At 41.0% G+C, this 15,753-nt stretch overlaps 2 protein-coding genes across 8 annotated transcripts in view; both read left to right on the top strand.

Annotated features, from left to right (window-relative positions):
* LOC132479097 (RAD52 motif-containing protein 1-like) overlaps positions 1 to 15,753 on the top strand; it is a 261,744-nt gene that overhangs the window by 158,680 nt on the left and 87,311 nt on the right. The window lies entirely within an intron of this gene.
* Positions 1 to 15,753, top strand: part of LOC132479096 (RAD52 motif-containing protein 1-like) — a 182,703-nt gene that overhangs the window by 158,685 nt on the left and 8,265 nt on the right. For 2 of the 7 annotated variants that reach the window (XM_060082669.1, XM_060082670.1), the window contains exons 2-3: positions 6,307 to 6,494; positions 9,423 to 9,493. The exons of 3 other annotated variants lie outside the window; for them this stretch is intronic. In XM_060082669.1, the coding sequence (XP_059938652.1) occupies positions 6,407 to 6,494; positions 9,423 to 9,493 (159 nt within the window). In that variant the 5' untranslated portion in view covers positions 6,307 to 6,406. The remainder of the gene's footprint in view (positions 1 to 6,306; positions 6,495 to 9,422; positions 9,494 to 15,753) is intronic. 2 more of the 7 variants (XM_060082662.1, XM_060082671.1) reach the window with 1 other exon arrangement.

Raw genomic sequence — 15,753 nt, 5'->3', positions numbered from 1 at the left:
CTGTGATAAGGTAAATGTACTATACAACATCCAGTAGAGTAGCTTCAAGACACATGTGCTATGGAGCCCTAGAAACGGTGCTAGTGTGTCTGAGGAATACACATTTTAATTTTGTTTAACTTCAGCTAATTTAAATTGCCACACGTAGCTGGAGGCTAACATATTGGATGGAGCAGTTTTAGATGGTCGCTGAAATCCCCTCCGGTTGTAAAATTCTGCAGTTCCATCCTTGGTGTTCATTGCTAATCAGTCAAATGATCCTCAAACCATAATTTGGGGTCTTGCCTGATCCAGGTGCAATTTTAATTCCTAGGGAAACAAAGATGAAAAGGCAGAGTCCTCGTTCCTTAAGAGCTCACAGTCTCGTGGGAAAGAATCATAAACTTCTAGAAACCCTAGGCTGTTAAGGCTTGGGACTCCTGGGCAAACAAAGAGTAAGTAGGGCCAGCCTTCATCGATATTCATTACATATAGGTCTTTCACGTTGGCTGAGCAGGGATGCACTGTTAGGCAGTTGGTGCCATCTAGGTCTGGCTTACTTTTCCTCCCTAACTTTATTTTTTTTTATTAGTTTCTGCTTTATAACAAAGTGAATCAGTCATACATATACATCTGTTCCCACATCCCTTCCCTCATGCATCTCCCTCCCTCCCACCCTCCCCATCCCACCCCTCCAGGCGGTCACAAAGCACCGAGCTGCTCTCCCTGTGCTCTGCGGCTGCTTCCCACTATCTATCTACCTTACATTTGGTAGTGTATATATGTCCATGCCTCTCTTTCGCTTTGTCACAGCTTACCCTTCCCCCTCCCCATATCCTCAAGTCCATTCTCAAGTAGGTCTGTGTCTTTATTCCCGTTTTACCCCTAGGTTCTTCACGACATTTTTTTTTAAATTCCGTATATATGTGTTAGCATACGGTATTTGTCTTTCTCTTTCTGACTTACTTCACTCTGTATGACAGACTCTAGGTCTATCCACCTCATTACAAAGAGCTCAGTTTCGTTTCTTTTTATGGCTGAGTAATATTCCATTGTATATATGTGCCACATCTTCCTTATCCATTCATCCAATGATGGACACTTAGGTTGTTTCCGCTCTGGGCTATTGTGAATAGAGCTGCAATGAACATTTTGGTACATGCCTCTTTTTGAATTATGGTTTTCTCAGGGTATATGCCTAGTAGTGGGATTGCTGGGTCATATGGTAGTTCGATCTTTAGTCTTTTAAGGAACCTCCATACTGTTCTCCATAGTGGCTGTACCAATTCACATTCCCACCAGCAGTGCAAGAGTGTTCCCTTTTCTCCACACCCTCTCCAGCATTTATTGTTTCTAGATTTCTTGATGATGGCCATTCTGACTGGTGTGATATGATATCTCATTGTAGTTTTGATTTGCATTTCTCTAATGATTAATGATGTTGAGCATTCTTTCATGTGTTTGTTGGCAGTCTGTATATCCTCTTTGGAGAAATGCCTATTTAAGTCTTCTGCCCATTTTTGGATTGAGTTGTTTGTTTTTTTGCTATTGAGCTGCATGAGCTGTTTATAAATTTTGGAGATTAATCCTTTGTCAGTTGCTTCATTTGCAAATATTTTCTCCCATTCTGAGGGTTGTCTTTTGGTCTTGTTTATGGTTTCCTTTGCTGTGCAAAAGCTTTGAAGTTTCATTAGGTCCCATTTGTTTATCTTTGTTTTTATTTCCATTTCTCTAGGAGGTGGGTCCAAAAGGATCTTGCTGTGATTTATGTCATAGAGTGTTCTACCTATGTTTTCCTCTAAGAGTTTGATAGTGTCTGGCCTTACATTTAGGTCTTTAATCCATTTTGAGCTTATTTTTATGTATGGTGTTAGGGAATGATCTAATCTCAAACTTTTACATGTCCCTGTACAGTTTTCCCAGCACCACTTATTGAAGAGGCTGTCCTTTCTCCACTGTACATTCCTGCCTCCTTTATCAAAGATAAGTTGGCCATATGTGCATGGGTTTATCTCTGGGCTTTTTAATGAAAATTTTGAAGAGTCCTGGTTCACGTATTTCATAGACTGTCCCTCAACTTGGGTTTGTGTGATGTTCTCCTCATGACTGGAAGGGAGTTAGGGTTTTGGAGAAGGAGATGTTTACTTTTAATATTTTGTTTCATCTATATCTCCTGGCTTTTTATGTAAGATATTCAATGCATTTAGATATATATTTTAAAAAGCAGGCTTGTAGACTATTATTTTATAATCTGCTTGCTATTTTGTAATCTGCTTGGGATGATGGTGGTATGCTTTTTTTTTTTTTTTTTTTGTACACGGCCCTCTCACTGTTGTGGCCTCTCCCGTTGTGGAGCACAGGCTCCGGACGCGCAGGCTCAGCGGCCATGGCTCACAGGCCCAGCCACTCCGCGGCATGTGGGATCTTCCCGGACCGGGGCACGAAGCCGTGTCCCATGCATCGGCAGGCAGGCTCTCAACCACTGCTCCACCAGGGAAGCACAGTACACTTTTGTTTTCATTATGCAGTTGGCTCTCTTGCGTTGATTTACATTTTATTGATAAAGCTCAACTGCTTTGGATTATGATGTGTTTACAAGGCTACACAGATAATCTGGAAGGGAAAATGAAGAAATAGAAATGAGAGAAAATGTTTTATAAAATTATAAAATTTTCTTGGCAAGAAGCAACCTTTTCTCAAAGTCAGTCTTTTAATATAATTTGCTTGCTTCATAAATATGTGTTTTTTTGTTTTTTCATATCTTTATTGATTAGTAAGCATGTTAAATGACTTGGGAGGAATCTCACTCTCTTCAAACAATAATTTGGAATTCTTGATCCAGAATGCTGACAATTCTCAAAAATGGGTCAGGAAAATCAAAGTAATAGATGGAAAAAAAATCTCAATTTTAGCTGTTGATATAACTTTTCTTAAATTTAGGGTTTTTTTTATCATTGAAGTTACTAAAACAGTTGGTGGAAGGTCCATCAAGATATTTATTTTATGTATTTAAAGTATTTTACTTTGCTGTATTGAATTCCATTCATTCTGGAATTTAGGAGAATTTCCCTCTTTATGAAAGAGATTATTCAAAGTAGAAAATGATTGATGACCTTCGCTTCCAGTTTTCTTCTCAATAGATTTAGTCTCTCTTCTAATGCTTCTTGCATACTCAGTAATTGTATAAGTTTTAGAGAAAAATGCAGGTCTGGCTGAATATTAAGCACAGTTCAATAAATAAAGCTTTTTGACTTTGCAGAATATTTTACATGTGTGTCCCATAGATTCATCAGAGATTCTAGTTTTGGATAAAGGCAAGTACATTTCAAGACAATACAACATCCCTGTGTATGACATTGGCATTCGAATGAGAAGTGAATTTGGTTCAGGACGGTTCTTGGAATGCTTGGCATTTAGGTTATTTTAGGTCAACTCTTTGGGAAATTCAATTAGAGTATTTATTGAATGGTTTTAGTGAGCTGAATGGTTGCCAGTTCATGTCATAGATGGTCTAAAACATGACTCTTATTTTTAAAATAGCTGTGTTGGTCAGATAAGGCATCTTACATGATGTATTTAATCCAAGATAATGATGGATGAGTAAGAGGCAGATCATTGTAGAGGAAGTAATTTTGGTTTTGAGAGAGGCATTCTTAGGGAAATAGGCCTTGGTGTGTTCATTTAGAGTTGGGCAGGATTGAGTCCCAGAGAGAGGAGGGAAAGGATATTTGGGTAGAGGGAAGGGCATTGGCAGAGCCTCAGAGGCCTGACGGTTCCTGGGGCCTTTGTGGGAATGGTGGGAAAGTTGGGTTGCAGTCAGCCTGTGGGTAGCCTGGACGTTGGGTAATGAGCGTGGCCATCAGTTTATGGGCGCCCTCTCTAGAGTGGTCTGTAACTTGCTTCCTCCCTGAGGAAGTATGACACGCTTCTGCTAGCTGCAGTGTCTTCCCCACAGCTGTGCTGTCCATTGAGGAGAAGGGGGCCTGCTCTGCCATGGCTTCCTTACTCCTCAGGGTATGGCGTGTGAGTTATTTTAATAATGTATCAATCTGCCTTTTCTTTCGTTTGTCACAGTGCATTTGCTTTCTAAAGTGGTCTTGTTTTCAGGATAATCATTGGGTTTCCACAGGGAAAATAATAATGTATGAGGCAAATTACTGACGAAAGGCAAATTCCTGACTTAAAAAATGAATCTCTAATTTTTTTCTAGTAGTTCTTCTTTTGTTTCAATTTTTGTTTTGTTAGTTATGTAAAGAAACTTATGGATAGTAATTTCTGCTCAGGTGGATAGTGGTGCTGTTTAGCACAGCTCATTGGTCTTCTGAAACTTGTACAAACGCAGTCTGATTCATTCCAGCCAAGTTAATTATGAGGTACATAATTTTTTCCCCAAAGGAGACAAATGTAAAAGACAGAGATACAGAAATCATCTTCTGTCTAGATTGAAGAAATGTCAGTTACTACTGTTTGTTCCTGCTGTTTGATCACAGTTTATTTTTATTTTTTGAAGTCTGTTTCTAATCAAATAAGATTTAATGTTTTAGAAGTAATAGAGGACCATGACTAAACTAAGAAGAAAAGTTAATTTAAGGACAAGAATTGATTTTTAAAAATATAAAAGTACATTTCATGACTTGATTTCAAGATGATCTGGTGGTATCCTTATACTGTCGCAGAAGGAAGTCCACAGTGGGACGAGAATGATGCTTACAAATCAGCACCCTTATTATCTATTACTGAAGATGTCTTAGTCCAGGCCAGCCTGCCTACCACCTCTGTGGTACACTGTTGATTTCATTTTTCTTCCAGTATTTACTTTTGGTTCTGGACCAGTTATCTAGCTGTGGTGGGATTCTTCAAAAGTATCCTACATTTTGTACTTAGTGAACTAGTGATTGTTCTGTTTGCAGACATTCTTTCTGAGGCTCTACTCTTGCCTGGAAATCCTACATTTGCAGAAAGGGAAATGGATAGGTTTTCCTTTTAAATGTATTGATTTTTATTTATTTTTTATTTATTTTTGGCTGTGTTGGGACTTCGTTTCTGTGCGAGGGCCTTCTCTAGTTGCGGCGAGCAGGGGCCACTCCTCATCGTGGTGCGTGGGCGTGTCACGCCGCGGCCCCTCTTGTTGCGGAGCACAGGCTCCAGACGCGCAGGCTGAGTAGTTGTGGCTCACGGGCTTAGTTGCTCTGCAGCATGTGGGATCTTCCTGGACCAGGGCTCAAACCCGTGTCCCCTGCACTGCCAGGCGGATTCTTAACCACTGCCCCACCAGTTATTCATTTTTGAAAAAATTTATTTCCTCATTTGTTTTTATGTGATGATGCCTTTATTTATTTATTTTTATTATTGTTTATATTTGGCTGTGTTGGGTCTTTGTTGCTGCGCGCGGGCTTTCTCTGGTTGTGGCAAGTGGTGGCTACTCTTTGTTGTGGTGCGTGGACTGCTGATTGTTGTGGTTTCTCTTGTTGCGGAGCACGGGCTCTAAGTGTGCGGGCTTCAGTAATTGCTGCAGCTGGGCTCAGTAGTTGCGGCACACAGGCGCTAGAGTGCGCGGGCTTCAGTAGTTGCGGCGTGTGGCCTCAGCAGTTGTGGCTTGCGGGCTCTAGATCGCAGGCGCAGTAGTTGAGACGTACGGGGTTAGTTGCTCTGCGGCATGTGGGATCTTCCCAGACCAGGGCTGGAACCCGTGTCCCCTGCATTGGCAGACGGATTCTTATCCACTGAATCACCAGGAAAGTCCCAGACTTTCCTTTTCTTAATGACAATTTTGAAGAGTCCTGGTTCACGTATTTCATAGACTGTCCCTCAACTTGGGTTTGTGTGATGTTCTCCTCATGACTGGAAGGGAGTTAGGGTTTTGGGGAAGGAGATGTTTACTTTTAATATTTTGTTTCATCTCTATCTCTTGGCTTTTTTTTTTTTTTTTTTTTTTTTTTTTTTTTTTTTTTGCGGTATGCGGGCCTCTCACTGTTGTGGCCTCCCCCGTTGCGGAGCACAGGCTCCGGACGCGCAGGCTCCGGACGCACAGGCTCCGGACGCGCAGGCTCCAGACGCGCAGGCTCAGCGGCCTTGGCTCACGGGCCCAGCCGCTCCGCGGCATATGGGATCCTCCCAGACCGGGGCACGAACCCGTATCCCCTGCATCGGCAGGCGGACTCTCAACCACTTGCGCCACCAGGGAGGCCCTCTCTTGGCTTTTTATATAAGATATTCAATGCATTTAGATATATATTTAAAAAGCAGGCTTGTAGACTATTATTTTATAATCTGCTTGCTATTTTGTAGTCTGCTTGGATGATGGTGGTATGCTTTTTTTTTTTTCAGTACACGGGCCTCTCACTCTTGTGGCCTCTCCCATTGTGGAGCACAGGCTCCGGACACGCACCTCAGCGGCCATGGTTCACAGGCCTAGCCGCTCCGCGGCATGTGGGATCTTCCCGGACCGGGGCACGAAGCCGTGTCCCCTGCATCGGCAGGCAGCCTCTCAACCACTCCACCACCAGGGAAGCCCGGTACACTTTGTTTTATTTATTCAGTTAGCTCTCTTGTGTTGATTTACATTTTATTTATAAAGCTCAACTGCTTCGGTTTATGATGTGTTTACAAGGCTACACATCTAATCTGGAAGGGAAAATGAAGAAATACAAATGACAGTATATGTTTTATTATAATAAAATTTTCTTGGCAAGCAGCAACCTTTTCTGAAAGTCAGTCTTTTAATATAATTTGCTTGCTTCATAACTATGGTTTTTTTGTTTTTTCATATCTTTATAGATTAGTAAGCATGTTAAATGACTTGGGAGGTATCTCAGTCTCTTCAAGAAATTATATGGAATTATTGATCAAGAATGCTGACAATTCTCAAAAACGGGTCAGGAAAATCAAAGTAATAGATGGAAAAAAATTCTCAATTTTAGCTCTTGATATAACTTTTCATAAATTAGGGTTATCTTTAGTAATTTAAGTTACTAAAGCAGATGGTTTATGGTCCATCAAGATATTTATTTTATGTATTTCAAGCATTTTACTTTGCTGTATTGAATTCCATTCATTCTGGAATTTAGGAGAATTTACCTCTTTATGAAAGAGATGATTCAAAGTAGAAAATGATTGATGACCTTCGCTTCCATTTTTCTTTACAATAGACTTAGTATCTCTTCTAATGCTTCTTTCATACTCAGTAATTGTATAGGTTTTAGTGAAAAATGCAGGTCTGGCTGAATATTAAGCACAGTACACTGAATAAACCTTTTTGACTTTGCAGAATATTTTACATGTGTGTCCCATAAACTCATCAGAGATTCTAGTTTTGGATAAAGGCAAGTACATTTCAAGACAATACAACATCCCTGTGTATGACATTGGCATTCGAATGAGAAGTGAATTTGGTTCAGGACGGTTCTTGGAATGCTTGGCATTTAGGTTATTTTAGGTCAACTCTTTGGGAAATTCAATTAGAGTATTTATTGAATGGTTTTAGTGAGCTGAATGGTTGCCAGTTCATGTCATAGATGGTCTAAAACATGACTCTTATTTTTAAAATAGCTGTGTTGGTCAGATAAGGCATCTTACATGATGTATTTAATCCAAGATAATGATGGATGAGTAAGAGGCAGATCATTGTAGAGGAAGTAATTTTGGTTTTGAGAGAGGCATTCTTAGGGAAATAGGCCTTGGTGTGTTCATTTAGAGTTGGGCAGGATTGAGGCCCGGAGAGAGGAGGGAAAGGATATTTGGGTAGAGGGAAGGGCATTGGCAGAGCCTCAGAGGCCTGACGGTTCCTGGGGCCTTTGTGGGAATGGTGGGAAAGTTGGGTTGCAGTCAGCCTGTGGGTAGCCTGGACGTTGGGTAATGAGCGTGGCCATCAGTTTATGGGCGCCCTCTCTAGAGTGGTCTGTAACTTGCTTCCTCCCTGAGGAAGTGTGACACGCTTCTGCTAGCTGCAGTGTCTTCCCCACAGCTGTGCTGTCCATTGAGGAGAAGGGGGCCTGCTCTGCCATGGCTTCCTTACTCCTCAGGGTATGGCGTGTGAGTTATTTTAATAATGTATCAATCTGCCTTTTCTTTCTTTTGTCACAATGCATTTACTTTCTAACGTGGTCTCGTTTTCAGGGTAATAATTGGGTTTCCACAGGGAAAATAATAATGTATGAGGCAAATTACTGACTAAAGGCCAATTCCTGAGTAAAAAATTGAATCTCTAATTTTTTTCTAGTAGTTCTTCTTTTGATTAAATTTTTGTTTTGTTAGTTATGTAAAGAAACTTATGTATAGTAATTTCTGCTCAGTTGGATAGTGGTACTGTTCAGCACAGCTCATTGGTCTTCTGAAACTTTTACAAATGCAGTATGATTCATTCCAGCCAAGTTAATTATGAGGTATATAATGTTTTTCCCCTAATGGAGACAAATGTAAAAGACAGAGATACAGAAATCATCTCCAGTTTAGATTGAAGAAATTTTAGTTACTACTGTTTGTTCCTGCTATTTGATGACAGTTTATTTTTTGAAGTCTGTCTCTAATCAAATAAGATTTAATGTTTTAGAAGTAATAGAGGACCATGACTAAACTAAGAAGAAAAGTTAATTTAAGGACAAGAATTGATTTTTTAAAATATAAAAGTACATTTCATGACTTGATTTCAAGATGATCTCGTGGTATCCTTATACTGTCACAGAAGGAAGTCCACGTTGGGACAAGAATGATGCTTACAGATCAGCACCCTTATTATCTATTACTGAACATGTCTTTGTCCAGGCCAGTCTGCCTACCACCTCTGTGGTACACTGTTGATTTCATTTTTCTTCCAGTATTTACTTTTGGTCCTGGACCAATTATCTAGCTGTGATGGGATTCTTCACAAGTATCCTACATTTTGTACTTAGTGAACTGGTGATTGTTCTGTTTGCAGACATTCTTTCTGAGGCTCTACTCTTGCCTCGAAAACCTACATTTGCCGAAAGGGAAATATATAGGTTTTCCTTTTAAATTTATTTATTTTTTATTTATTTTTGGCTGTGTTGGGTCTCCGTTTCTGTGCGAGCGCCTTCTGTAGTTGCGGCGAGCGTGGGCCACTCCTCATCGTGGTGCGTGGGCCTCTCACTGCCGTGGACCCTGTTGTTGCAGAGCACAGCCTCCAGACACGCATGCTCATTGGTTGTGCTCCCGGCCCCTGTTGCCCCGTGGCCCGTGGTATCCTTCCAGACCAGGTCTCGAACCCGTTTACCCCCAATCGGCAGGCAGACTCTGAACCACTGCACCACCAGGGAAGCCCAGGTTTTCCTTTTATTAACAAACTTATCCTTCTTCATTTCTTTCCAGTTTTTAAAAACCGTGTCCATTGTGACATTGAGGTTCATATTTAAAAATAATTTTAAAATTTTATTCTTAAAATTATCATACGGTAAAACTAACTTTTTTCTTTTATTCTGTTAATTTAGCACGTGTAGTTTGTGCAGCCATCACTACAATCAGAATACAGAATAATGTCACCCCGCAGAATTCCCTGATGGTATCCTTTTATAGTTAACTGTCCCCATCCTGTAACCTCTGCAACCACTGACCTTTTCTCCATCCCTATATTTTTGTCTTTTTGAGAATGTTCTATAAATGGAATCATACACGTAACCTTTTGAGACTGGGTTCTTTTACTGTGTTTTTGAGATTCATCTACGTTATTGCATGTATTGAAAGTTTATTCCTTTTTATTACTGAGTAGTTTTCCATTGGCACTCTTTAAAGGACATATGGGTTGTTTCCTATTTTTAGCATTTAGGAATAGAGACGCTGTAAACATTTGTGTACAGACTTTTGTGCAAACATAGTTTTCATTTCTCTATATCTAGGGTAGCTGTCTCTGGGGAAAGGGGATTGCTGGGTGATATAGTGAGTATATTTTTAACTTTATGAGAAACTGTCAACACTTTTTCCAGAGTGTCTGTACCATTTTTTATTCTCCCCCTAGCAATGTATGAGAATTACAGCTGTTCCACATCACTGACACTATCAGTGATTTTAATTTAGCCATTCTAATAGGTATGTGGTACTATCTTATCATGGTTTTAATTTGCATTTCTCTGATGACTAATGCCATTGGACATCTTTTCATGTGCTTATTTGCCATCATTAGGTCCTCTTAGTGAAGTGCCATTGAAATCTTTCGCGTAGCTTTTAATTGGGTTGTTTTCCTACTGTTGAGTTTTGAGAATTCTTTATGTATTTGGATACAAATCCTTTTTCAGGTATGTGATTTGCAGTTGGTTTTTTCTCAGTCTTTAGCTTGGCTTCGTATCCTTCTAACATAATAGTGTCTTTCAAAGAGGAAAAAGGTTTAATTTTGAGAAAGTCCAATGCATAAATTTTTTTCTTTTTTTGTATTATACTAAGATGGGTAGATTTTAAAATAAGTTTCTGTTCTATAAAAGTGGTGAAATGTAACTTAGTGATGGGAATGTCCTCATAAAGTTGACTTTGTGGAAGGTGCAAATGTTATTTTCTGGAAAGGTAGTACTAATTAATATACCTCTTAGTCTTGGGAACATCTAGGACTTTTGTTTAACCAAAGGATGCAATTGGTTGAGGTTTGTGAGGGTTTTCACACTTTTTAAAAAAGTGATAATCACTAATGTGGTTAAATATGTATACTTTCATAATGCAGAACTATGTAGGAATTAGTCCTTAAGACTCTTCCAGGGTTAAAATAGTGGTATATTACATTCCCATTTGATGCTTTGGGGAGTGCCTGAGTTTGAGTTTCTGCTTCACTGGAACAGCATTAGAACTCTGAGTGTAGGTTCAGATTCAGTGTCATGGCTAAAAGCACGAGCTGCATCAGAATGTCTGCATTTGAATCCTGCCTTTTATTTACAGTGTAACTGTGGCTGAGTAACTTAACTTGTCTGTGCTTCAGTTTCCTTATCTGTCAGTGGGAATGATAATAATAACATCCACTTTGTAAGGTCATTATGAGGACTCAAGCAGATTACATAAGATAGTCATTTCAACGGCCTCTGGCCCACAGGAAGCATTCAGCAAATGGCTCTTGTTATTATTCTTATTATTATTGCTGAAATAGCTTTATGATAAAATAGTTTAAACAGATGTTTTGGAATATTTTCAAGAGTCAGAATAACCACATATCACACTAAGTCATTTCTCTCCCATGCCCACTTTTTTCTCTTTGCACTTGTTATTATTAATCAATACCTGTGACCAGTGTTTTTAATAATCATGTATATATACAGTGTTTTACAAGACAGCTATCAGTTCATTCCATTTTTCACATCCTGTGAGGTACTAACCAGATATACACATATACATCAGTTCGCTTCAGCTGCCTGAAATATCAACCTAAATTGGCTTAAGCTGGAAAGAAATTTGAGTTAGGCTCACCTAACTGCAAAGTCAGGCACAGCTAGCTGGATTCAGGGCTCAAGTAAAGTCATCAGGACTCAGGTTCTCCCCACGAGTCAACTCTGCCTTTTCCTGTATGGACTTCAGTTGTAGGAACTGTATGTTAGAAAATTGGCTGTAGCATATTCACCCCCTGTAGCCTGTCCGCGTTTAGATTCAGCCGGAAAGAGCGCCTGTCTCTTTCCCAGAAGCCTCAGGAAAGGTCTCATGATGTCTCATTGGCTCTTATGGGGTCACATGTCTGACCTGGAGCCAATCGCTGTTTGAGGCTGTGAGACTGGGATTGGCCAGTTCTGGTCACGTGGCACCCGTGGCTCTTTGGCGGAGTCGATCCTACCGTAGCCACGCTGACTGAGAGGTGGGGAGAGGTGCCTACTCTGAGGAAATGTGTGGGCTTTTATTACCAGAAAAAGGGATGGATGCTGGCTGGTCAAACGACTAATGTGCTGTTAGGCTCTTTTTGTAGATCGGCAACGTATCACAGGGGTCAATGGATTTGAATTAGACCGGATTTGAATTAGAACCTTGGTTACTGATTCCAGCTTTTTTGTGTGTGAAGTTACATCGTCCAGGAATGCCGTTCCCCACAGGGGCAGGAGTTTGCAGAAAGTTAGTGTTGTGTATTCTTTTGGTGAAAGTTGGATAATTTTTAACAGGAAGAGAAAGAGTCAAGGCAAATAGGGGTGGCCTTCTCAATGGGTGGACGTGGTGTTTCTTCCCACACTGGTGGGTTTAAGCGACTCAGCGCCCTTCTCCGGGCCTTTCTGTCCCCATGGCAGAGGCTGTACAAGACCCAGCTTGGTCAGTGTCTGTCCGCCACGTGGCAGGGTTGCATGCTGTAGACCCGGGTGTACCCGTGTATCCTGGCCAAGAGGTTCGGCTACATGGTGAGGTGTGTCTGGGAGCTGGTGTCGTGTAGAGGTAGTTTCTAGATCTCTGTGTTTTTTATAGTCCATTTTAGCGTGGCTTGAGACATTGTCTCACTTTGACTTCGGCTGGCAGTTTTTATTTTATGTTTTTCCAGAAGACGCTTGAACTTCTTCAGGAGTATGTGTAGCCAGGTCATGCTGTTTTCTGAAGAACCAGGGAAGAGCTACGCTACAGAAGTACCCGCAGTGAGGTTCAGGGAGACCGCAGTTAGAAATGAACTGTTGGGACCTGATTAATTGTAGTAGGCATCTTCATATCCAGTGCTGAGGTGGGCACCTGAGCCTACATATCAGAGACATTAACTCTTGAAATTAAGTCACTTCCCCCCATAGCTCCTGGAGTTAGTAATTCTGTCCCTAATCTCTACTTCTGTGTTACTTTTATTGAGATGTCCCTGGCTAATATGTTTGGTGATTAATGTTGATGGTAGGCTTTGTGATGTCCCCTCAGAGCCAGTTTCAGGGGTTAGCTTGTCTTTGTCAGCGACGTACAAGTACACTTGTTTCTCCAATGGCTATTGGAGAGCATAATCATTATTATGATTGCATAATCATAACCATTATTATTTTACCGAGATGATGAATATGGGTGAAAATAATTCCTCTGTCAAGTAGATAAAGTAGTTACATAGCATGATATTTTATTTTCTATAAATACAGTGTTGTATGTTGAAATCTGTAAAGTGATTTCCACTTTGTATAAATTGAAAATATGGAATTTTAGTGAAATAACAATAGCTAACACTTACTGAGCACTCACTGTATGCCAGGCATTCTTTTAAGCACTTTACACGTATTATTTCACTTAATTCTTAAGTGAAAATAAATAACCATAGGAGGTAGGTATTAGTTGTCTCCTTGCCATTTTAAAGGTGAGCAAGTTGAGATACTTGAGGCTAAGTCATTTGCTCCAGGTCACACAGCTGGTGAGTTCTGAATGTAAGTCCTCTGGCTCCAAGTCTGTGCTTTGGATCACTGTGCTGTGTTCTGTCCCTAGTAAAGATTTTAGCTCATGTGTTGTTAGTTTTTCTTTTCATTTTGCTTCCTTTTGTAATATTTTCTAGATGTGGGCTAGGAGTTGTATAGAGAAGATTTGCTAATTCTAGGACCTTTGGAATCCATGGATTTATCCATCTTCTGTTGCTGTTATTTGGCAAGCAAACACTATATGCTTGTTTATATCAGTAGGTGTCAACCAGGAAAGATTTTGCCCCCCAGGGGACATTTGCTGATGTCTGGAGACAGACATCTTTAGTTGTCGTAAGTCAGGAGACGTGCTCCTGGCACCTAGTGGTCAGAGGCCGGGATGCTGCTGAAAGATTTATGAGGCACAGGACAGCCTTCCGCAACAAAGAATTGTTCAGCCCAAAGTGTCAATAGCATCAACTCTGGCCTATAGAATAAGTGACTGATGATCTTGTAATGCCATTCTGATCTCTAATGGGCAAAGTCTAATGTAGAAATGATTACTTTTGATGTTTGTTTGATAATTGATTTCCCCAAATTAATGCATGTTTGTATAAGGGAGATAAACACCAACCATAACTTAAATATTGAAGTTCCCTTAAAGTAAACTGGGAATTATAGCCCACTGAGGGAGAGCTGAGGAAGTTTAAAGGGAGGCCATGTAATGCCTGAGGATACAATACTCTAAATATTTGTTGGATTACCTTGTGAATTACACAATTAGATTTCATTTTTTGTGTTGTGTTAACTTGTCAAATGTATAAACATTTTAAATATCCTGTAATTTTCAAAACCGTGTTTTGGTATATTTTTAATTAAAAATTTCATACTGAGAAAAGTGGAGAATATTACATTGTACCCCGTGTATGTACCACCCATATTTAAAAAATGCTAACAAATACTGAAGTCCATTTTGAGCTCTTTCTCGTGCCATCTCTTAGGTGTTTTTACATTTTTTATTATACCAAACATCTCAAAAGTTGAAGGGGCCTGGAACTCTTCCGATGTCTGTCACCAGGCCTCACTCACTGCTGCTGCCTTTTGTCTGCCTGTCAGCTTCTCCCCTCATCTTTCACTGCAGTATATAGGCGGTAGAGGGCGGAGCCAGGTTGTCTTTTCAAAGCTGGAAAGGCCAGGCCGAGAGTGGATGCGTAGGCTGGAGGGAGGCGGGAGGACAATAAGTATGGGTTTCCCCCAATGACTGAAAGCAGAGCGTTCCCATGAAACCTTTCATAAGCCGAAGTGGCATAAAGTGAAGAAGCAGTGACCATAGGACACATCTTGCTAACGGATGCACAAAATAAATTGAGCTAAAGTACAGAAGCTCAGTGACAGTTCAAAGCTATGGCGGCTTGACGCTGAGGTGCTGAGTGTGGTTCCCAGGAAGGAGCTGGGTGGTGCCCCTTGCACCTGCCTTTGCAGCGCACAGTGCGAATTGCCTCTGTATGGGCTGCTGCACAACACATGCCAGACACTGTTCTCATTTTCCCCCCTTTTTTGTGAAAATAGATACCTCTTTGGATTTCTTTTGGTTAGGAAAACAGGCGCTAATGTGGGTCATTCTTAAAAGCGAAGTGGCATAAATTGAGCTTTGGAAGGATGGAGGACACCTGTAACTTGGGGCCGTTTGGTGAGGTAGAAAGTGGGGAGAGTGAGCGAGGGTGGGAACAGGCAAGAAGAGCAGTCTTGGAACCAACAGAGATGGTGGTGGGAGGTCTGCAAGCGTGGTCCACCGGAGCAATGTTGTGACTGTCAGGTCAGAGGATCTTAGGTCTTCTTTGCCCAGGATTGCTGCTCCCTGCATTATGAGTGGTATAGCTCAGGAGAGGCTGCGCTTGAATTCTCAATCTCTATTACTTGGACTGCTTAGTGGTCTGTTATTAATGGCAATGCCTGCTTATCACCAGTTGTTCACAGGACTTCTACATGATAGGTTCCTTCTTTTTTTTTTTTTTTTGACCACACCATGTTGCCTGCGGGATCTTAGTTCCCCGACCAGGGATCAAACCCTCCCCCCACCCCTTTCCGCCGTGGAGGAAGCGTGGAGTCCCAACCACTGGACTGCCCGATAGGTCCCTTCTTTATTTAAACACCTCCCATCATGCTCCATTGCTATGAAATAAATCCCTCACTTCTTTTGGCATTGGAGGGCATTCTTAGCTCCTTTCCCTCCTTCTCTGACACACCTGGAGTGTATCATGTGCTTTCTCTTGTCTTGGTGACTTCTTGTGCATTCTCTCTGAAAAACTCCCCTGTGCTCTCCCTATCATCTCTGCACAGTGAACTTGTGTTCTTCTGTTGAGGGCAGCTCATGCCTTTTGGCAGATGGAAGGTATTTCTTGTTATTTTTCACTAGTGCTTTGCCTGTCTTGCTAGAATGTGAGTTTCTTGAAAGCAGTGATGGCATGCTTCCTCTTTGAGGTTAGTGCTTCTAACATAGGGCCTGGCCTCAGGAAATGTTTGC

This window comes from Mesoplodon densirostris, chromosome 18, assembly GCF_025265405.1.
Source record: "Mesoplodon densirostris isolate mMesDen1 chromosome 18, mMesDen1 primary haplotype, whole genome shotgun sequence".
Lineage (NCBI taxonomy): Eukaryota > Metazoa > Chordata > Mammalia > Artiodactyla > Ziphiidae > Mesoplodon > Mesoplodon densirostris.
The sequence above is the reverse complement of the archived record's forward strand: the minus strand, read 5'-3'. Positions and strand labels throughout refer to the sequence as shown.